The sequence below is a fragment of the Canis lupus genome, chromosome 6 (genome assembly GCF_048164855.1).
Source record: "Canis lupus baileyi chromosome 6, mCanLup2.hap1, whole genome shotgun sequence".
In the NCBI taxonomy this organism is placed as follows: Eukaryota; Metazoa; Chordata; class Mammalia; order Carnivora; family Canidae; genus Canis; species Canis lupus.
In genome coordinates this window covers 10,751,206-10,775,735 of record NC_132843.1, presented here as the reverse complement: position 1 = coordinate 10,775,735, position 24,530 = coordinate 10,751,206, and the positions used below count along the sequence as shown (strand labels likewise).

The following is a 24,530-nucleotide window of genomic DNA, read 5'->3' as shown; positions in this document are numbered from 1 at the left end:
TTGTTCATAAAGCTTAGGCGATGAAGTAGTTCAGTGAGCAAAAAGACTGTCATCATGGAAGGAAGACGACAGAAGTAGAGCTCATACTGATGGGAACCAATTAGAAGCATCAACTACCTGTGTAAATTCAAGGCAAACCAAAAGTGGAGCAAGCAGGTCTGAGCTGTCTGCCCCATTAGGCATATGCTCACCATCTAGCCTCCACTGGCTTATGGACAGAAGGGATGTAGGAGAGAGAGGATTGGTGGTGGTGAGTGTGTGTGTGATGGAATTCTTTCAATGGATATGAGCCATAGGGTGACCTTTGGGTTCCTTTTTTTTTTCTCTCACCCCCACCCCTCCCCGATCTGGAATCTGGAACTTTGAGAAAAAAAGTCCTGAATATGTAGTGAAGTGGTGTGAGCAGAGGTAGACAGAACTGCCCTGGCTAGGGTAGAAAACAACCAGAAAGCAAGCTGCCTTTCTGATTTTTACACATTGAAATTCTCACTAAATTTCATCTGTCATCTACTTTGACATGAATCAGAGGTGATTTGAGGGTGTTTGTCCAACTTTGAAGTAGGTAAGATTCACTAACTTGTTAACAAGGAGATTTCTGAATCTCTTGGCCAGAGACTCCATCTGCTTCAGTAAATCTGACTGGAGCCAGGCATCTGTGATTTAAACAACCTCCGTCAAGTGCACCTTATACACTTTTGGAGAAATGGGGGCCCAAGCCAACCATTAACCAGCAGATGTACCTCTCATAATAAGTTCCTGTCATAATTTAAGTAAATGCTCAACAAATTCTTCTTCGTTAAAAATGTTAAGAAACAAGACAAAAATAAAAGTGCCTTAAACTAAATGAGGAGTTGTTTTCCCTTTCCTAGGTAATTCCAATTTTAAAGAAAATTTCAAGTTCGATTTTGTTCTATTAAAAATGCTTTATGACATTTAGTCAAAGAGCTATATTCCTATTTACCAGGAATGTGAAGTGAGGGAACAATGTTCTCCTTCATGCCTAAAAATAGACATATTGTAATGCTGTCCTCTATAAAATTTGCTTTTGAGGAACCAGGCTTTCATTTTAATCCCATTTCACTGTGCCACACCATGAAATCGCTTATTAAAGATCACTGGAATTACTTAAAGTAAAATATAAATTATGGAAATGAGCAAGAGTTTTCCAGAGGGCTATTTTTCTTGTTTTCGGTCTTTTCATATAATGGAGGAAATGGATATTTGGAGAAGTAGAGAGTAGAAAAGACTGTCTCTGTGACCAAATGACAGGCTCCCTGGAGCCCTTCCTCCCCTATGTTTCAACCTCAGCTTGTAAAGACTTCTAACTGCTCCAGGCTGCATCCCTAGGTGACCCAAACCCCCTTAAAGTCCCTGCCTGAGAAAACTTGAAGCTGCCCAAAGAACTGATGGTTTGTTCCAGTGACACCTGAAGACAGGGCCCCAGTGTCCCAGCCCCGGGAGGAAAGGAATGCTTTAACGTCGCCAAGTGCCAGTGAACAAACCAGATGGGTGTCACATGGGCCAATTTTTTATCCCTGAGCACCCAGCACCCACTTACCTCCTTCCTACTTCCTCATTTTTCCTTTAAAATGACCGGTCACCTTGGTACCAATTGAAGCAGAGTTCAGTTACCCAGGACTCTTCTGATTGGAATACTGTATTACTGGGTAAAGTCTGTCCCTACCTGGTTGACTAGTGTCTGGTTTTATTTATCTTTGACACCAGGCACAGTGCTAGTCTTCACGTAGAAGACCTCTGTAGAAGGCCTCCATTTTTTGTGGACGGGGGAAATGATGCTCTGATGACTTAGTGACTTGTGACAGTCAGGCACCTGGTGTTAGAACAAGATTCCAGTGAAACCTGTGTGGCTCCAAGAGCAAATCCTCTCTTTGGGGATGGTGTCATCTATAGATAACTTGTATGCTCACCCAGGGCCACACACTTTTTTTTTTTTTAAGATTTTATTTATTTATTCATGAGAGACACACAAAGAGAGGCAGAGACACAGGCAAAGGGAGAAGCAGGCTCCCTGAGAGGAGCCCGATGTGGGACTCGATCCTAGGACCCCGGGACTTGCTGAGTCAAAGGCCAATGCTCAACCACTGAGCCACCCAGGCCTCCCGGGTCACACACTTCTAAGGGTCCCATGCTTGTTCTCATGCTCTGCTGCAGGTGCCTTGAAATTCTTACTATTTTTTGAGCCAGGTTCACTTCCATGGCCTGCTTCGAGTTGGGATTCTCTCAAACCTATCATGTATTTGGAATCACAAAATTCATGATTGGAATTTGAATCCTGTGGTTCTCTGTCTTCATTTAATTTATCCTAAGGATTTCCTTTATGGGAAAAATGATTCTTCACAAGAGCCTAACGATCTCCCGATTGCTAAAATTAGGTATGTTCTCTTCTTTTTAAAACCTGATGGTTGTTTTTTGTTTTTTTTTTGTTTTTTTTTTTTGTTTTTTTTTTTTATAATTGACTCTCCATCAAGGCAAGGGGCAGGTATCAGGGTGCTTAATAGAGAATACATGCACACTCAAAACTGCAGATTACATGTCTATGAATCAGGAGGGTTTTCTATACTCACAGGACATAAATATAGAAGAGATTGTTCTATATTGTTCTATATATACCAGAAGAAAATTATCATGGCAGTCCAGGCAGTCTTGGTGTAACTGAATGGTAGAATTAAATGGGTAAATGAAGAAAAGAGAGGGAAAATACTACTTGCAGAGTCTTTCCAAATGTCAACCTCTTTAAAAAATCAAGAAGCTAATTATTTACTGCAGACAAGTCACCAACGCAAAAAAAAAAAAAAAAAAAAAAAAAAGGGTGTTCTTGAGGTTTGATTATTTTCCCCAAGCAGTGATTATATGCATCAGCATCCGATTCACTTACATGCTAATTAGAGGCTTTATCTTCATTGAAGAATCTGCTTCCTTTGTTTAACTCAGCAAAACCAGCTTAAATCAAAAGTTTGCTACTTAGGAAACCTTTATCCTCTCCTTATCAAGAAGAAACCTTTTTTACATTTGGGACTAGACTATCAGTTTATACTTAGTCTAGATCTAGAGTTTTATCCATCAACATAAATTAAATAACATATGAAAATCATTTGAGAGCAAAACCTCCTGTCAATTTCTGTTTAACACACTATAAAGTATGTTTACATCGCAGGCCTTCCTACTTGTCATTCATCCTGTTTCATCTCAGTCCCTGTCCCAAAAGAAACAAAAATGGATTTTTCCATTTAAACACAGAGGGATTTTCGTAGATGACCTCAGAACTTAATTACCGGGTCCAAACAACCTGAAGTTAAGTCCTGCAATTCTTTCTGACCCGATCCTCTCTCCTTTCAAGGCTTCCCAGGTCTTTCTATTTCCATTTCCTTTTGAATTCTCGATTAGCTCTGTTTTGCTTACTGTGGGGACTTCTTTTGAAAGTGATTATTGACTTTGCTATCAGCTTGGTTTGAATGAATAATTTGGTAATTTAAATGAAAAGTTGGGCAGAAACAGGAAAAGAAGGTCATTTGCTCCAAATAATTGCCTTTGGTTTATTTTTGAAAGGAGGAGACAGTGCAAGGACGATAGTGATGCCATGTGACAGGGCGGGCAAGGACTTGAGGGGAGCTGCTGGGTCAAGCTTAGAAAAAGAAGGCCAAGAGGTTTTCCAGGGAGCACTGCGCCTGGAAGAAGACTGGCTGCCTGCCGCGGTCCACTAAACCTGGATGGACTTAACCCATTGGACTGCTCTCTCAGTTTGTCTCTTCAGAGCAAAGTCCAAATAGCAAAGTATGAATAAGGCTGTTCTCTAAACTCTAACATGCTAAGTAAAAAATGACCCTGCTAATTAACTTAGTTGAATTAACCAATAACTTCATCATTCATTTAATATAAGCCTTTTAGTGCAATCAATTTTCCTGTAGGTACGGTGTTAATTGTGTTTCATAAATTTTGACGTGTTGGACTTTCATTTTCATTCCACTCAAACTGTTTTTAAATTGCATAGTGAGGGACCTCTGCGTGACTCAGTGGTTGAGCATCTGCCTTCGGCTCAAGGCATGATCCTGGGGTCCTGGGATCGAGTCCCACATCGGGTTCCCCATAGGGAGCCTGCTTCTCCCTCTGCCTATATCTCTGCCTCTCTCATGAATAAATAAATAAAAATCTTTAAAAAATAAAAATAAAATAAATTGCCATAGTGACATTTTCTTTGACGTATCGTTATTCAGCAGTGTGCTTTTCCTATCCCAGCTTGTGGAGATATCATTGACATAGAATATTGTGTGAGTTGGAGCTACATTGTGTGATGACTTCATGTATGTATACGTCGCAAAATAGTGGCTGCAGTACAGGGAAATAAGGTGAGTCAGCATATCCATTGCCTTACGGAGTTACAGTTTTTGGGTGTGTGGTGAGAATTTTTTAGATCTACTCTCTTTGTCATGTTCACATATACAGTATTATAACTCTAGTTGCCATGCTACCTAACACATCCCCGAACTCATTTGGCTTATCACCGGAAGTTTGTACCCTTAGGCCACACTGACCTATTGCTTGCCCTCTCTTTTTGTAGAGTTTTTTTTGTTTGTTTGTTTGTTTTTTGAGATTCTACAAGTAAGTGAGATCATATAGCATACGTCATTTTCTGACTAATTCAATTTAGCATAATGCCCATAAGGGCCATCTGTGTTGTTGTAAATGGCAGGGTTTCTTGCTTTTTAATGACTGAATAATATTTAACTGGATTACACATAGCACTTCTTTAACCATCATTGCAGACTTAGGTTGTTGTTGTTGCTGTTTTCCCCATGTCTTGGCTATAATAAAAATGCTGCAATGAACTTGGGGGTACAGGTATCTCTTTAAGATGGCAATTTCATTTCCTTCAGATATATAACTGGAAGTGGGTAGAATTACTGGATCCTATGGTAGTTCCATTTTTAATTTCTGATTTTTCAATCCTACCTGAATTCTTCATTTTCTCTTAGATTTTTCAGTTACATAAACCAATAAATTCCCTTTAAATTTTAAGCTAATATAGGTTAGATTTTCTGTTACTTGTGGCTGAAACATTCACAACTGACAGCTATTTTCATCATATAATGTACGTCTACATATACCCGAATGTGTTTGGTTCTCATTTCTGTTCCTGCAAGTACTGGGTCTATTCTTGTGTCAACATTAGTGTCAGTTTCTTTGCTTTACCCTTTGTGTTAGGAAACTCTATTACTCAGTCCCATGTTTCTTTTCTTTCTTTTTTTTTTTTTATTTATTTATGATAGAGAGAGAGAGAGAGAGAGAGAGAGGCAGAGACACAGGCAGAGGGAGAAGCAGGCTCCATGCACCAGGAGCCCGACTTGGGATTTGATCCCAGGTCTCCAGGATCGTGCCCTGGGCCAAAGGCAGGCGCCAAACCGCTGCACCACCCAGGGATCCCAGTCCCATGTTTTTTAACAGGGATTCCCAATCCTCTCTCTTTACACTAACTTACTCTCTCCCTTAGGAGGAGAAGTGCCTGAGAAAATGAAGCTCTGGACTGTGTCTGGGACCTGCAGAGCCTGCAAACAAGTGATTTCCCTCTCTGCTACCTTGGGAGATGAGACTCCTGGCAATGCTTTCCAGCTCTACAGGATCCACATACAATTTCCCCACTTGTTCTGCCTGTGACCCCGTGAGTAAGTTAAATTTGAAGCCCAGGCTGCATTCTCCATTCTGGCTTTATTGCCAGTGAAGGAAATTGTATTTTAATTCTTAACTAGCTCACGAAGTTACTCATGATTGTTTCACAATTAGGAAAGATGCCTGGGGGTTGGTGTTGAAAACCCTCAACAGTGTGTTTTGGAACTTGGGAGAGGAAAGAACTTGGGAGAGGAAATGTCCTTTCTTTCTTTCTTTCTTTCTTTCTTTCTTTCTTTCTTTCTTTCTTTCTTTCTTTCTTCTTTCTTTCTTTCTTTCTTTCTTTCTTTCTTTCTTTCTTTCTTTCTTTCTTTCCTTTCTTTTTTTTCCTTTCTTTTTTTTCCTTCTTCTTTTCTTGCTCTTCTTCTTCTTTTTTTTAAGATTTTATTTATTTATTTATTTATTTATGAGAGACAGAGAGTGAGGCAGAGACACAGGCAGAGGGAGAAGCAGGCTCCATGTAGGGAGCCTGAAGTGGGACTCCATCCCAGGACTCCAGGATCACGCCCTGGGCTGAAGGCGGCGCTAAACCCCTGAGCCACCCTGGCTGCCCTTCTTGGCTCTTCTTGCCCATTTCCTCTTGCAGATAAATTTTCAGACCAACTTTTCAGAACTGACAAAAACTCCTAGGGGATGCCTGGGTGGCTCAGTCATTTAAGCATCTGCTCAGGTCATGATCCTGAGGTCCTGGGGTGCAGCCCTAGGTCTCCGTCTCCCTCTGTCCCTCCCCTCACTCGTCGTGCTTGAGTGCATGCTCAGGTGCTCTCTCTTTCTCTCTCTCTCAAATAAATAAAATCTTAAAAAAAAAAAAAAGCTGCTTCTGGGCCTTTGATTGGGACTGTATTGTGTTAAATTTATAGAGTAACGTTAGAAGAACCAGTATTCTAAACACTTTTCCCTATCCAGGAGCTTGGCGTATTTTTCTATTTACTCAGGGTGTTATGCACTTTATAAATTCTTAAGAGTCTTCTTCAATGAATTTTATGTGTCTTTGTATATCTATTTCTAGGCATTTTAGGATATTGATTACCATAGGAAGGGAATTTAAGAAACATTTTCTAATTGGTTAGTGAAGGTGTGTAGGAAAACCACTGTTTGCTTATTGATTTCTATTCTGGCCAACTTGATGAAATCTATTATTAGTTTTAAAAATTATTTATCTATTTACCTTTGATTTCCACAAAGACATTAATATAATCTTAAGTAATAAGAGTTTGTTCTTCTCATCCCACTATACTTCTTGGATTAATTGTATTGACTATGAATTCTATAGTGTTGGAACAGCTGATATATCCTGGATAATGTCCTACCATTGATTATGATGCTTGCTCTAGCAAGTTAGACAAAGTTTTCTCTATTCTTTGTTCACTATTTCTTTCAAAATCAGCAGTGGGTTTTATATTAAAAGGTTTTTTGTTTTTGTTTTTAGCATCCAACCATACTGTTTTTTCTTCCTTTCTTTGTTAACATGGAGAATAACAATGAATATCTAAATCAAACTACCTTGGAGTAATACAGGCCACACTTTGTCAGCATATTTAATTCCTTTTTTAGCATATTTAATTCTTTAGATACATTGCTGTATTTTAATTACTAATAGTTCATTTAGGACTTTTGTATCCTTTTTTTTTGTTTTTTTAGTTTATTTATTTACTTACTTAAGCATCTGTATATCCAGTGTCAGGCTCGAGCTTACAACCCCAAGACCAAGAGTTGCATGTTCTTCTGACTGAGCCAGCCAGGCACCACTGCATCCATATTTATGAGTGAGACTGAATCACAGTTCTTCTTTTTGCATGTGTCTTCTCTCATCTAGTTTGGTATCAGAGTTTTGCTTGTCTTTCCTAATTAGCCAAGACATTTACAATCTTTTAGCCAAAATATTTACAATCTTTTTCTATTATCTGGGTATGGTTTTATTTTTTATATTTTTATTTTTAAAGATTTCATATATTTATTCATGAGAGATGCAGAGAAAGAGAGAGGCAGAGACACACAGAGAGAGAGGCAGAGACACAAGCAGAGGGAGAAGTAGGCTCCCTGCAGGGATCCTGATATGGGACTTGATCCCAGAACTCCAGAATCATGCCCTGAGCCGAAGGCAGATACTCAACTGCTGAGCCACCCAGGCATCCTGTTGGTATGGTTTTATAATGGAAATAACTTATAATATAAACATCTATTCTTTGTACTATATAAATATAATTATATGGACTTCATACATATTATCATTGTTATGTTAACAATGAATTAATAGGAAATAATATATTGCTTTTGTTTTTAAATATAAAAACTAGGGATCCCTGGGTGGCGCAGCGGTTTGGTGCCTGCCTTTGGCCCAGGGCGTGGTCCTGGAGACCCGGGATTGAATCCCACGTCGGGTTCCCGGTGCGTGGAGCCTCCTTTTCCCTCTGCCTGTGTCTCTGCCTCTCTCTCTCTCTCTGTGACTATCATAAATAAATTAAAAAAAAATATATAAAAACTATTTTTTAAAATGTATAGGAATAACCTATATAATTCTTTGAATTTAATGCTTACTTTATGGGTAGATTTTTGCCTACGTTCATTTCTTCTGTGTTATTTTTCTCCTGAAAGGAATTCCATTAGTTAATTTTGAAAATGTATATATTTGAGAAAACTAGTAATTGCACCCAGAATTTTCCAACATGTATATGGTAATCTCTTATGCTTTCTTGAATCTACCCCCCCAAAAGTTATATCCTTATTTTTATTTTTTTAGATTTTATTTATTTATTTATTTAGAGAGTGTGCATGAAGGGGGGGGAGCAAAGGACGAGGGAAAGGGAAAGAATATCAAGCAGACTATCTGCTAAGCATGGAGCCTGACATCTGGGGCTCTTTCTCATGACCTGAGCCAAAATCAAGAGGAGGACTCTTAACTAACCGAGCCCCCAAGGGGCTATTTTTATTTCTAATATCATTTGTTTTTAGAGTTTCCCTTTTCCGTTTGATCAGCCTTGCCAAGGGTGTGTCACTTTTACTGGGCACTTTAAGGGACCAGGTTTGGTTTATTGTTCTAACTCCAGTATTATTAATTTTTTTTAAAGATTTATTTATTTATTCATTCAGAGAGAGCAAAGAGAGAGGCAGAGACACAGGCAGAGGGAGAAGCAGGCTCCATGCAGGAAGCCCGATGTGGGACTCGATCCTGGGTCTCCAGGATCACACCCCGGGCCACAGGCGGTGCTAAACTGCTGCGCCACCAGGGCTGCCCTAATTTTTCTGTTCTGATCATTGCTGTCTCCTATGCTATTTAATTTTATTTTAATTTTATTAGTTTTATTTTAAAGACTTTATTTATTTATTTGAGAGAAAGAAACAGAGATAGCAACAGAGATAGTGCAAGAGAGCATGAGCAGTGGGGAGAGGGAGAAGCAGATTCCCTGCTAAGCAGGGAACCTGATACAGGGCTGGATCCCAGGACTCTGGCATCATGACCTGAGCTGAAGGCAGATGCTTAACCAGCTGAGCCACTCAGGTGCCCCTCTATGCTTTTTATTTTTGAAAATTCTTCAAATATGCTGATTTTATAACAACATTCTTTTTCTGATACATTCTGCTTTTAGATGGCAGATTATGTACATTATTCATATCTACTCTGTCTAGTTCTCATCCCAGAATATATAGTAGAAGATAAGAAAGTAATTAGGAGAGATTGGTCTTGGTGACTCAACCAATCTTTTACCCTTCTCTAGTTCAGGTAAAATAGCTTAAGGTCCAAGTCTTCCTAGTTATTACAATTATTCCTGCGACCACTCTATTAGGTTTGTCCAATCTTCTTTTCTTCTTCTGCTCTAACTCCCAGAAAGAGAAATAATAAAATAGACTGTCCAATTGTCTAGCTGTTGGACATTGACTCATTTGATGAACAATGGTTGAAACACACATGCACCCCCACATCCTAAGGGCTAACACTGTGCTGGGTGCTGGGGAACACACAAATGATTAAAACAATGCCCCTCTATCAAAGGAGTCTCCTCTAGGGTGGCAGAGAAGGACAGGCATGGTATGGAATACTCTGAGACACATCTTTAAGCCAAGGTGTATACTCAGTGCTCTAAAACCAAGATGAGCCATCAGGGGATGGGTGCTTAGGAAGCACCCTTAGTCCTGAGAGACCGAGTGTTGGAAGGGGTGGGTGAAACAAATAGCAAGCACAGAAGTGGCACTCAGGCATGTGGCCTCAGTTCATGACCATGTGTAGCATACCCTTCTTTAAGCTTTGATGTGATACCGTGAGGGAGACAAGGTAAACTCTGAATGTCCTTGGCAAAGTCCCCGGTGTCACATATGCTTGTGAATTTTAGTTATCCCTTCTTGAGGGAAAGGTGAACCAATGATGCTTCAGAATATACAATAGGAAATCCAAGTCTGTGATGTCAGAAGTAGAACAGCCATTTAAGGTAAACTGTAAATTCAATCTCAAGTTTTAAGTTTTTTCCAATACTTTGAGCCATGCTTCCTAAAGTCCTTTTATACTCATTTATTATTGAATTTGTGAAAGTAATGTATTGAATTGAACTTAGCAATTTGGATTTAGTTTTGAACTTCTGGTTTAACCCAAAGAAGCATGTAGATGACAGAAAGTCATTGCTACTTAAAATAATTTAAATATAATCTATTTCTCACAATATTCATTGCCTCTCTAACTCCAATATCCAAATGTAAAGGGGAAGGAAGATTTAAGAGCAGTAATTAAACAAAAAACCCTGCTTAACTTAAAAAAAAAACTTAAAAAAATTTAAAGCAGCATATGACAGGGAAAAGAAAGAGATTCCTTATGTCAACTCAGAGATGAGCCTATTCAGTGCTAAGGCACTGACAATACTGAAAAGTTACTGAGAATTATAGCTCGTACAGAATCGTGAAACTTCCGGAGGACCTCCCGTCCCCCTTCATACACACACAACTTCCTCCTCTGGAATTCACCTCTTTTTTACAACCATCACACAAACATCTCATTGGAAGAAATAGGTTGTTTTATCAGCTGTCATGTCTCGAAACCCAGCATGTGTCACCTTTTTACATCCTGAGGGTGTAGGAAAAGACTAGGAAAAGGAATAGGTAGGAGAAATTTCATTTGTCTTTGGAAATTTTAATACTGATCTTTGCATTTCCTTTAGCTCTTTTAATCACCTTGGCCAGAAATGTGTTCCCACACTCGCAGAAAAACACCAAGTACCAGCAGTACTTCTCTTCAGCCGGCAGAGGGAAGAGAGGAACAGAATTTCATAGATCTAGTGATATGCTGCTTAACCACACAGACATAAACCAAAACCAAACCTCATATTTTCCCTTGTTTCTTTAGAAAAATAGTACGTAGAAAAATAGCATTTTGAACACAGCCATTTATCAGCGCTTATGCTCTCAGAACAATAGACCTAATTTAGTCCTTGATGTTTCTGATGTAAAGACTTCCAGATATACCCAAACTGGGTCTGAGACAGGCACCACGGATGAGGATGATCAGCCGGTGTGGCCAATGTTCAAATTTGAGTCAATTTTTAGATGAATTCAAGAGTTTATAACTCTCAGGAAGGACACGATTCATGCATTTTGTGATAGCTGTTTGCTTTTAATGAATAGTCGAGTCACATTCTGATCATTCAAAAATAAAATGCTCTAGATTTTCTTTAACACTCTTGTCCCTGAAACTTAGAAGGAAAATGAGAGAAAATTGCATAGACCTTGTTAAAAGCAACCCAATGCCAGTACTTGTTTTAAAACCGCCTAGCTAAAACACAGCACCACTTGATTACAATTGCCTCTTTGCTGAAGCAAAACACACACTGCACTTAGATTCGACTTCAGCCTGAACCCCTTTTGAAAGGAAAGGGAGAGCCCAGTGGTGAAGAATGTAATTCACAATTCAGCCTTTTTATAAGTCCTGACACTCCCATTAGGTTTAAATGGAATCACACAGTGAACATTCCACAAGCTGTACTTACTAGGGAGAACTGTTCTGAAGATGCCTGCTGTCTAGCTGAGGCACGGGAGTCCAGATCTACAGAGTGGATGGACATTCCTTGATCCATCCCTTGCCCCTTCCATCCCTTCCCTTTTTCCAGTTTTGTTGTTTCCATGACCCCAAATGGATGGCAGTGCCTTCTTCCTCGTCATGACACACAAAAAAGGGGTTTCAGGGTTAACTGGAGGGACAGGTGATGGTAATGGTGCACAACAATGTGAATGAATATATAAAAACTTTGAAATGTACACTTCAAGTGGGTGAATTGTGTGCTATGTGCATTATAATAAATGATTATAATGTTAAATTATAATAAAGCTGTTTAAAAAAGGATTTCTCTTGGGGCGCCTGGGTGGTTCAGTTGGTTAAGCATCTAACTCTTGATTTCAGTTCAGGTCATGATCTCAGGGCTGTGAGATCAAGCTCTGCACAGTTTGCTTGAGATTCTTTCTCTCTGCCTTCCTCTGTCACTACCCCCACTCATGCGCAGGTACACTTTCTCACTCTGTCTCAAATAAATAAATAAAATCTTAAAAAAGGAGATTTATCTCTCTGATGAAAATATAAATGTAGATAGCAATGTTTGACTGCTCTTGCTTTTCAATGAAAATGAGGGTCAAAGGAAGCTAATTTAGCTGTTGAATTCCATTTCCTTTTCATGTTGTTTTATCTCCATGTGGCGTGTGGTGTGTGTTTGACTTTCTAGCAAGATTTTCCTTTTAGTGCCAACTGGTCTGATTAAAAGTTAGGCTTTTTTTTTTCCCCCTTTACTTACAAGGAATTGAAAACATGTCACACAATCCAAGGAAGGACTCAATAATATCTCGCTTTGTTTTATTTTAGAACTTTCTTTAATTGATGTCTTTTATGTGTCTCTGTGCAAAACAAGGTTTTGGAGAAATCTTCCTATTACATTAAGACGATTTTCCCATGTGATGCAACAACAAAGTACTTTAAAGCCATTTGGGGCAGCATTTATTTATTTTTTAAAAATTTTTTTAAAGATTTTATTTATTCATGAGAGACACAGAAAGAGAGAGGCAGAGACACAGGCAGAGGGAGAAACAGGCTCCATGCAGGGAGCCCGATGTGGGACTCGATCCTGGGACCCCAGGATCATGCCCTGAGTTGAAGGCAGAGGCTTAACCACTGAGCCACCCAGGCATCCCTGGGTTAGCATTTATTAAAGAAAAGCTCTAAGACTGAGAAGGAAATGGTCCTTCATTTGATACTGGTCAGTATATGTGGGGCTTTGTGTTCAACTTTAAAAACTGTAGACTAAAGCATTTAGAGAGGAAAGAGGAAAAGTCCAGGGAAAACTAAGGAGAAATCTATGTCTAACTATCCTCAGTAACTGAAGAGCTGTCAAGTGACATATCCCTTATAGTACAAAATTGTATCTGTCATCAAATAGTACAAATATAAATTATGGGGGAACTTGTGTAAGAACTCTGCAATGTTTGGAAGTGTCCAAAGGGGAATGAGTTACCTCATTTGTGAGCTCTGATTTGAGAGGCCTGGTTTAATGACCTGGTCTCAGCATCACTGAATATGTTGTGGAAAGGGATGTGCTAATTCCCGGCCTGGTTTGTGACTAACAGCTGGAAAACTTCTTGCCCTATACACAATGGCACTGGGGTGTACTTTTGGAAATATGGCCATGAATGTGCATTGACTGAGTTGGACTTCCTGGGGCTCAGACCATCTTGCCAGATCACAACTAAGATTGCTTTTCTCATGTGAATAGACTGGGTCAACTGAAATCATATCCCTTTTGCTATTCTCACAGGTTCCATCTATACCCACAAGGGAAGCGATTACATAAGATCAAGGTTCATGGGGGGTCATTCACAGGATTCTCCCTATTGCAGGGTACCTGAGGTTAAACAGTCCATGGTTACTGCAATGTTCAAAGAAGGCTAAAATGCCAACTGATTTTAGAGCCCCTGCTTCAATTACATTGTGTTTTTAAAGTTCCTGATCCCCAAAGAAGGCCCTTTCCAACTTAATGACATAATCACCAGGTACAACCCAGTAGACTATCTCCTGAGCTGCTACTCCTGAAATCATTTCTCACTTCCCTAGATTCACTCCTGGAATCCAGCCTACAACAAATTCAGGATGAATCCAAATCTAACTCAAATGAATCTGATTACCATTAATCCTAACTCAGACCATTCTGAAAATTACTTTTCTTTTCAAATTCTTACACTTTAATTTCTTTGTATTTTCCTAGGTTTTTTTTTTTTTTTTTTTTGGAGGGGCTCATTCAAGTCTTGGAATGTTAAATACATACAGTTGACTCTTGAGCAACACAGGGGATAGGGAAGTTGACTCTGTGCACAGTTGAAAATCCATGTACAACTTTTGACTCCCCCAAAACATATTTACTAACAACTTACCATTGACTAGAAGCCTTACTGATGACATAAACAATCGATTAACACATATTCTGCATATGTATAATATACTGTATTTTTACAAAAAAGGAAGCTAGAGGAAATAAAATGTTAAGAAAATCATAAGGGAGAGAAAATATTTTTATAGTATTATACTTCATTATTTTTTAAATCTGCATTTAAGTGGACTCATACAGCTCAACCACATGTTCCACATATTCATAGGGTCAACTATGAAATTGACAACTATGAAGTTCTAAATATTGACATATTTAGAAGATTTCTGTTGTGTCCAGAGGAAAAAAAGCAGATACTGTGTGTGTCTGTGTGTGCATATGTGTGTATGTATGTATGTATTTGGCTATGGTGGTTACTCTCAAGCCATTTAATTCCCCCAGTGTGTATTAAGGGAATGGAAACTGACAGTAGAAGTAAGTTTAATAAACCATAATTAGGAAAACAAATCATCTGTAAAAAAATATTGTGCACAAGCAGTCTCCAAATTATAATTATGTCAGGTCCCCAAAGTTTATTTCAGCCAGTTGTTTAGACCCCAGTCCCAGAGATACTATATTTTGGAGAATATAATATAATATGTCATGCTGGTTAGATGTCCAGGTTCCCTACAGGTTTATGTAGCCCACAATGAAACTAAATTATAGTTGTAATAGTACGAGTAATCAGGATCCTGAGAACAGGAGGAAGGAGAGAAGGAAAATACAATTGTCTCCTCTTTTCCTTTTACTTGACTCATTTGAGGGATATTTTGAAATAGTTTATTTTTGATACCTTTCAAACCCTCTGCACATTTTTTTAAAAGATTATATTTATTTACTCATGAGAGACATACAGAGAAAGAGGCAGAGACATAAGCAAAGGGAGAAGCAGGCTCCATGCAGGGAGTCCAACGTAGGATTCGATTTTGGGACTCCAGGATCACATCCTGAGCTGAAGGTGGGGGCCCAACCACTGAGCCACCCAGGCGTCCCTGCACATTTTTAAAATTTATTTTTATCCCTTTATTATTCCCTTTTGAGTCATTCTGCCCCTAGAATCCCAAGATCTTCCTGCTGCCTATCTTGCCATACCAGTCAACTCGGCCATGTGCCCAACCCAGGCTGCCTTCTTCTTTTACAATCTTCTCTGCCTATAGATCACTTTTCTTTCAAAATGCAAACAAAGCTGTGCACACTTCATGAAGTTGATTTCATCCAAAGGTTATGATGCTAGCTGCAGGTTTTCCATAGATTCCTTTATTACCTTAGGAAGTGTCTTTATATCACCATCTTGCTGGATGGGTGTTGTTGTTGTTGTTTAATCAGGAAAGGCTGCTGAATTTTGTCAAATATTTTCCTATGTCTGTTAAGATGATCTCATGATTTTTGTTTTTTTTTTTCAGTCTATTATATAAAGTATTATATTATTATATTATTAATTTTCAGATATTAAACCAACCTCACATTCCTGGGAGAAATCCCAACAGCTATCATCCTTTTTCTGTGTTGCTGGAATTTGTTTTATTAGTGTTTTGCTGAGGATTTCTGCATCTATATTCATAAGGAGTATTGTTCAGTTTTCTTTCCTTGTGATGTCTTTGACAGATTTGGTTTCAGTGTAATGCTGGCCTCATAGGATGAGTTAACAGTGTTCCTTCTTCTTTAATCATTTAGGGGTATTAGTTCTTCAGAAAATGTTTAGTAGAATTCAACAGTGAAGGGATCTGGGCCAGGGATTTTCTTTATAGGAAGATTTAAAATTTAATAATTCAATCTGTTGTAAGTCTATTTAGATTTTCTATTTTTTTAAAAAGTCAGGTTCACTAGTTTGTGTTTTCTTAGAGATTTGTTCACTTCATCTAATTTATCTAATTTATTGGCATACATTGTTTATATTGTTCCTTTATACTTCCTTTTTATTTCTGTAAAATCAGTTTTCATTTTTTATTTTGGCAATGTGAGTTTTCTCTTTGGTCTGTCTAGTAAATAGATATCAATTCTACTGATCTTTGCAAAGAATCAGCTTTTGATTCCATTGATTTTTCTTTATAGTTTTATATTTTCTATTTTACTTATTTCAGTTGTACTGTTTATTATTTCCTTCCATTTGTTTTGGATTTAGTTTGCTTTTCCTTTTTCAGTGTCTTAGGATAGGTAGTCAACTTATTGATTTGAGACCTTTCTTCTTTTTAAATATAGCATCTGAAGCTATAAATTTCCCTCTGAGCACTGCTTTAACTGCATCCTATAGAGTTCTAGTTTAATATTTGTTCCTTTCTAATTTGTGATTTTAAAATTTTGACCCATTTATTTATTTAGGATATGCTGTTTAATCCCATGTATTTGTGAATTCCTCAAACTTGCTTCTGTTGTTAATTTCTAATTTAATTCCACCACAGTCAGAGGAAAGAATTTGTGTAATTTCTATACTTTAAATTTACTAAGGTGTGTTTTATGGACTACACATCATCTATCTTTGAGAATGTTTTATTCGCACTTCAGGAGAATGTTTATTCTGCTGCTGTTGCATGGAGTGTTTGATTGATATCTGTTAGGTTTAGTTGGCTTATATTGTTGTTAAAATCTTTGCTTTTCTTGTTTACTTTTTGTTTAGGTGGCCTATATTATAAAATAGAGCACTGAAGTCTTCAACTACTATTACTCAGTTTTCCTCTTTCCTTTCAATTCTATCAGTTTTGTTTGTATTTAGAGAATGCTCTTAGTTGCATATATGTTTATAATTGTTAAATCCTCCTTGTGGACTAATATTTTTATTATTATGAAATTTTCCTCATTTTCTCCAGCAACATTTTTTGTTTGAAAGTCTATTCTGTCTTAATATAAACACACCAGGTCTCTTAAGGTTGCTGTTTGCATGGCATTTCCTTTCATCATTCATCTTCAACCTCTTTGAATCTTGGAATGTAAAATGTGTCTCTCATAGAGGGTGTAGAGTTGGAGCTATTCTTTTATCCAATCTAATAATTTCTGCCTTTTGATTACATTGTTTATATTTAATATTTTTATTGTAACGTTTGGATTTTTATCTGCCATTTCATTTTTAATGTTTTCATATGTCTCATATTTGCTTTGTTCCCCCGTTTTCCTTTAATTTTATTTTGTATTAAATAGATATTTTAAGTGTAATATTTTATTTATTTTAATAATTTTTATTTCATATTTATATTTGTGTTATTTTCTTAGTGATTGATCTAGTGCTTACAAAGTACATCTTATCAAGACCTACTTCAGACTTATACAAAATTAATTCCAGTGAAATAAAGACATTTTACTATATATAGCTCCATTTGCTCTCTCCCTTTTTGGTGCTATTTATACATATATATTTATACATATGTATAATATATATGTATATATATTGGGCTGCATATATGCAACAAATAAAACAACATATTGTTATAATTATTACTCTATATGTTATGCCTTTTAAAGAAATTGATTCAGAAAAGGAGAGCAATTGTATCTTTATATGGTTTGTTATATTTACCTTCTTTTATATCATTTCTAATTCTCTTTATTTCTTTCTGTGTATTTGAGCTACCACCTGGTATCATTTCTTACTCCACTAACTTTCCTCCTATCCACCTTCTGTGCTACTATTGTCAAATATATTAAATTTCTATATGTCCTAAATCCAACAATAGCATGTTATGCATATTGTTTTATTTAATTGTTCTTAAATCAGTTTAGGGAAGAAAAGGGAATACTCAATTATACTGTCTTTTATATTTACCTGCATAATTACCTTTATTAGCACTTTATTTTTACATGTATATTCAAATTATTCTCTGGTATGATTTGTCTTCAGCCTGAAACACTCCTTTTGGTATTATTTTTAAAAATCAGATCAACAAATGCTTTTGTTTATCTGGGAATGCCCTTATTTTGACTTAATTTTTCAAAGATTATTTTGCTGAAGTTTCTTGGTTGACAGTTTGTTGTTTGTTTTTACTTTTCAACTTTGAATATGTCATTTCATTGCCTGATGTTCCACTGATAAGAGGTCAACTTTTAATCTTACTGAGGTTCCCTTGAGTGTGGTAAATAACTTTTCTCTTATTGTTAAGATTTTCTCATTCTTTCAACAGTAGACTATGATATGTCTAGGTGTGGATCTTCTATTTGGACTTTGCTGAGCTTCTTGGATGTGTAAATCCATGCTTTTTGTAAAATTTAGGAAGTTTTTAGACATTATTCCCTTAAAATTTCTTTTTCTGCCCCTTTCTCTTTTATCTCTCCTTCTGATATTTCTATTATACATAAATCTCTATGCTGAATGATGTCCCATATTTCTCTGAAGCACAGATCATCGTGGGCAAAATTGTTTCCCCTTAAAATTCCTATATTGAAAAAAAAATTCCTTATTGAAGTCCTAATCTCCAGTACCTCAGAATATGGCTATATTTGGAAAGAGGGTCATTTAAAGGTAAATAAGGTAAAATGAGTTCATATAGGTGGGCTCTATTCCAATGTTCTGATGTCCTTATAAGAAGAGATTAAGACAGATACACAGAAGGACCATACAAAGATACTGGAAGGAAATGATGATCTACAAGTTAAGGAGAGAGATTCTGGAAGAAATTAACTCTGCTGACATCTTGATCTTGGACTTCTAGCCTCCAGAATTTTGAGAAAATAAGTTGCTGTTGTTTAAGCCACATAATTGGTGATACTTTGTTATGGCAGGCCTAGCAAACTAATACAGGGTCACACTTCCCTGTTTCTTTACATATCTTGTGATTTTTTGGTGAAAACTGAATGTCTTGAGCAACTCTGTATACTGACTGCCTTACCTCCTACGTTCATGGGCTGGTAGTTTTTGCTGTTTTCTTAGTCACTTGTTTATATATTTAGGGACTTGGAATCTATATCTCCAACAGCATGTAGCCTTTTATTTTATGTTTTAGCTTGGCTCCCCAGGGATTTCTCTTGGGACAGCATAAGCCACTTACTGGTCAAAGTTGTGCTTATGCTCTGTTAGACAGTTATATTTTTACCATTTGATGTGTGTGGGGCTTAAAAGTTGCTATTGCAGGTTAAATAGTTTATATGTGATTGCCTTCGTTTAGTCAGGGACTACTAGTTTGGATTTTTCCTCTTCTAGCACTTCAGAGAAGGCACAGTTGAAGGCATGTGCACGGTCTTTCAGACTGCCAAGGACAGGTCTAATTTCATTCTTAAGCCTGCTTTCCTAGGAGTTGCCTCTGAGTCAAGCCAGGTTGTTGTTCATCCAGTTTTTGGTGAAAACTCTAGTGCCAGTGAGGCTTCTGTTCTTTATTTATTGATCTGTGTGTGGCTTAGGGGATATTTTCAAGTCTGTCCACATCCAGCTCTGACTGCTACTGGGTAAGTACAGCCTAGAATTTGCACATAGCCTTCCTGACCACCATGATCTTCTTGGCTGTCTCTTTCCATTATTTCTCTCTATTAAATTTCTGATTGCTCTTCCACTTTGCTTGTTGTTGCATGTATCATGGAACTATGAGTACTTTCCTAATTGTACTATACCAAGATGTTCACTGCTTTTGACAGTGTCCTTAGGTATAGAATTCTTCATGCTTTATTCCAAATAAAGTGAGCTCCTTCAGGCAGATCTATAGATGTCATCATCCTTGGAGACCTACCTCATCTCCTGGCATAGCCTCTGTACCACCACAAAGGAGCTGGGGGGCAGAACACAGTGACTCACTTTTCTCAGAGCGATACCCTGCCCTCATCAGTAGGTGGTAGCAGAGAAGGTACCTATTTTCTTGGCTTGTTTTTCCCCTATATGGAACCTTGGCCTTATAAGTGAGTTGGGGTGAGAGCAACCAGGGCACTAGTGTTTTTGGTTTGCTATGCTTAAGCCAGGGTTTCTGTCTTCAAGTAGTAGCTAAGAAGAGGAAAGGAGTCCTGGACCTCTTAAGTATACCTGCCTAGGCAAACTTTTGTAAAATGGAAGAGATAAGAACACTGCCAGCTTGTCTTTCCTGAGGTGAAACTTTGGCCTCAGAATGGGAGTTGGGGGATGAAAAAGCCTACTCTTCTTGGTTGTATTTGCCTGGATTAGAGCACAGTTTAATCTTAGTGGGGGGTAGGGTCATAGACCAAGTGCTACAGACTTGCCTTAAAGGAGATTTAGTACAAGAAAGTAAGAAAATGAATGAACACTTCTCTATTTGCTATATGTCCTCCAGACAATTCTCTTTAAATAATTATTTTAAAAGTTTTATTTTAACGAGTTAAGTGATTGTTGGGAAGAGAATCTGCAGTGATCCATTCTGGAAAATGCATTGTATTGCATTTTCCTTTGCATTGTAAATGATGTAAATGAGAATATTGACACCTTCTTTTGGATAACCGTTTTTTTTATGACAAAGAAGATAACTTTTTTTATTTCTACATATGTTCTTATAACCAATAACTTTATCTTAGTATTTTAAATGATAGAGCCACCAGTAATTATTATAAGATAGAGAAAAGTCATGTTCTCATGCTCTCTGAAATTGCTTTACATTTAAATTGCATTTTATCTTATTTTCAAAATATTTTATTTATTTATTTGACAGAGGGCAAGTGAATGAGAGCACAAGTGGGGGGAGCAGCAGGCAGGTGTGGGGGGAAGAGGGAGAAGCAGACTTCCTAATGAGCAGGGAGCCCGAGTCTGAGTCCAGGCTCCATCCCTGGACACTGGGATCCTGATCTGAGCTGAAGGCAGACACTTAACTGACTGAGCCACCCAGGTGCCCCTAAATTGCTTGTTATTCTTTCACAATGGTACTAAGATTATACCAGCACTTAGCAGTAATTGGAAGGAAGCTAGAATGTTCTATCAATAAGGGCATTATCCTGAGGATAACTGCCCAAGGGCACATAAGTGATTAGTGCCAGAACTACACTAGAATCCATGATTTTTTTTCTGACTTCCAAGTCTCACACTTTTCACTAAAAAAAAGTAGTCTTTTAAAAAAATCTGTTTATTTTCCATTTGGACACGTAGCTTATCTACCCACAAAGGTTTAGATCATTATTAAACTGGAAATTTTCTCTTACCATGTTTTAATTCAGTGACAATGTGATGAAACTTGTGCTTTTGCTAAGATTTCCTATGAATTCAGACATCATTTGGATATATAAATATTCTCACTGGTGAAATTACTTGACATAAGCATCTATTTTTTAACTGATACAATGACTGAATTATAATTATCTCTTTGAGGTAAAAAAAAGGCTATTAAAAATGAAAAAAAAATACCTTTTAACAGCAGAGGGGCTGGCTGAATTAATAAAAAAGAAAGCACTGGATTACATTTCAATCTAACAGAAAGATTCTCTTCAACACAACCACTGTTTTGAACATGAATATTTATCTTGACTGAAAACTAATGAAGATTAATTATAATGCTATTTTTAAGAGACCATTAAAAATCATCATTTGTTTCAAAAACACCCATAAAATTAAGTGCCCGGTTGTTCCTACAACGTTAGCAACTGTTAAAAAGAGCAGCGAGCTGCTACTAAATATATCAGAGTGCCCAATTAAATTTTTACAGGTCATCAGATGGCGTCACTGACTGGTGAAAAGGCTGAAGTTAAAGCCTTCATTGCGAAGGAAATAATCAGACAATATGAGTCCTGGATGTAATCCGTGTCATGACAGAAATCCAATATGAAAAGGTGAATTTCACACTACTCTTGACTTTTCATAATCATTGTCCACAGTCTAATCTTGAAGTGAATCACTGAGAGATAACTGGTAATTATAAAATCTGCAGGGTCAGTTGAGCAATGATAGACAGGTAAGGAAGATATCTGGGCTCAAAGCAGCTAGGGAGGTATGAAGATTTCTCCTGAAAAAAGGAGAGATAAAAAAAATGGTGGCATAGTTGGTATCATTTCCGCAGGCTCCTTTTCTTTGAAATGTAAAGTACTTCATCACACAACTCATTCTTAAGTCTGGCTACCTTCCTTCACTTCTTCCTTCCTTCATCTCTGTCTTCTCTTTTCCTCTCTCCCACATTCTTGTTTTTCTTTCTTTTATTCATTCAGCAAATATATACTGAATGTCTACAATAGGCTGGGCAGTTTGAAAGAAAATGGGGACAGAGCAGAAAACACAGTCCCTACTCCCAACACACATTCTAATGGCAGTTGTTGGAAGAGGTGAAAATAGACGGCAAGGATGATGTCAGGCTAGGTGTTAAGAAATAACAGGTTAATGTGACAGAATGTGCCTATAGCAGGGGTGGGGTGAGGTGGGGTGGTGACTGAGGGACACTTTAGATAGGGCTATTAGGGAGTGTTTTTTAAGGCATATATCCCAGATGAGAGAGTAAGAAGGAATTGCCTGTCAGAACATTGTAGGCTAAGGAAACATCAAGACCAAAATCCTTGAAATGGACTGACCAAAAGATAGATAGATTTATACTCAGAATATGGGAGAGAAACAATGTTCTGGCAAGAATGTATCAAAAATGATAATCTTAAATAATGCTTATCTAGCATCATCAAATGATCCTAAAAGCTCAGGGGAGTAGAACAATTAGAAGTGCTGATTCTGCTCTTTAAGTCTTAAAGGAAATAACTATAGTCACTGACTGAACAAATTATGACCTAAAAGTTATGAGACGATCATGGACCCTCATCATCCACTGCTTTACAAATATCAAAAGGGAACGTCACACTCTCTCTCTTCCTTAGTGTCTTATTATAAGCACACTCTCTTACAGAGATTTGAACAAAATCTCAACAGAATGGTGTGTACGAGGCAGATTTCTGATGACAATGTGTGGGATGATTTTGTCTCCAAAATGAATATTATCAAAATATAATATATTGGGAGAAAAATCTTTGAACACTGTCTTTAAAAGTAGGCACATCTCTCACCGAATATAGTTTAGAATATCAAATATTGGTAGGTTGAGGAAATCAGCATTCCAAGATCTCTCATAACTTGAAACAATGGCAAAACAGAGCCTCTGGCTCACAAGGTCCCAAACAGCGTTTGATCCCAGACAGAGTTAGGGTCTCAGCAGACACTATCCACTCATACTGAAATAATGGCCTTGAATTTTTAGAAACCCTTCTCCATAAAATATTTTGAAATCTTGTTAATCATCATGAAAGGTATTAAAAGTAATTCGTTCGATACTTTTTATTTTCTTTTTAAGGAGAAAGTTCTAGTGCTTGGCATGTTCTTTCAAAGGTTCAGTGTTCACAAGAATCACATTATCTTGATTTGGATTATTTTCTAGCCTGAGACAGAGAACACATCTATCCTACCTAAGCTTGTAGTCACTGTCAATATCATTAGACACTTCAATGGACCTTTCTGGAGTCCATCCACTTAATGAGCATGACAAGGTACATGGGAATCAGGTTACAGAGCACCAGGCAAGCAAGTGGTCTAGTATGGAGGTCTAACAGCACAGCTTAGGACATGACCAGTGAAGGCTTGTGATAGTTGGATGAAGCTTAGAGCTTAATGTAGTAGCAAGACAAAGGGTTAGTGATTATATAGTGATTTCCTTTCATCTGTGGTCTCACTTCGGCCAGTTTTAGTTACTCTTGGTCAGCTGTGGTCCAGAAACATGTGATCCTACTTCAGATGTCTTGTCAGAAGGTCAATAGTAACCTAGGTTACATGTCTACATTGTTCAGCTCACTTTACCTCATCATGTAGGCATTCCATCTTCTCACATCATTGCCAGAGGAAAGGTGAGTACAGTACAATAAATTATTTTGAGAGGGAAAGACTACCTTCACATAACTTTTATTATAGTACATTGTTATAATTGTCCTGTTTTATTATTAGTCATTGTTGTTAATCTCTTGTTGTGCCTAATTTACATATTAAACTTTATCATAGGTATGTATGTATATGAAAAAATATGTATAAGATTCAGTATATCTACAGTTTCAGGCATCCACTGGGGTCTTGGAATATGTCCCCCTCAGATCAGGGGGGGACTACTATACCCAGACTTAGCACGTAGGAACACAAGTTCATTCATTCATCCAAGAAACATTTAAAAGCCATATATTCTGCTAGCCACCAGAAGACACACAGGCCAGCGGGGGGTGGGGGAGGGAGAGGTAAAGGATATGTAAATGGACTTATAATAATATTTATAATATAAATCAATGCATATATTTGAAATATGCCCAGGCCATCAGGAAATCACAGTGAAAAGAGCATTTAGCCCAGCCTAGCAGTGGGACTGTCAGGTGTAGGGTGAGGCCAAAGAAGACGTCATGAGTTGTTACCTGAGTTGAGTCAAAACAGATGTGGAGTAATTGACAGAGCAAAGAAAGGAGAATTCTAATCACTAGGGACAACAGAATGGTCTCAAGTTGTGTTGCAATGCATCACAGAGACCCAACCACTATTAGCAAAAGACTCAGACCTTGTATCTTACTGTGCAAAAATAGGGTTGAAATAATGAAGATTCAAGCGGCAGGCATACA

At 37.6% G+C, this 24,530-nt stretch overlaps 2 protein-coding genes across 45 annotated transcripts in view; one reads left to right on the top strand and one right to left on the bottom strand.

Moving 5' to 3' along the window:
• DLGAP1 (DLG associated protein 1) overlaps positions 1-24,530 on the bottom strand; it is an 874,662-nt gene that overhangs the window by 536,758 nt on the left and 313,374 nt on the right. The window lies entirely within an intron of this gene.
• LOC140634995 (uncharacterized) overlaps positions 21,615-24,530 on the top strand; it is a 51,586-nt gene continuing 48,670 nt past the window's right edge. For 8 of the 36 annotated variants that reach the window (XR_012032336.1, XM_072828922.1, XM_072828921.1 and 5 more), the window contains exon 1: positions 23,648-23,780. Coding sequence is in view for 2 of the 36 variants with exons in the window: in XM_072828926.1 (XP_072685027.1) it covers positions 21,733-21,740 (8 nt within the window). In the remaining 34 variants the exon portion in view is untranslated. Of the gene's footprint in view, positions 21,741-23,541; positions 23,781-24,530 lie in introns of those variants that run through there. The other 28 variants (XR_012032326.1, XM_072828926.1, XM_072828925.1 and 25 more) reach the window with 18 other exon arrangements.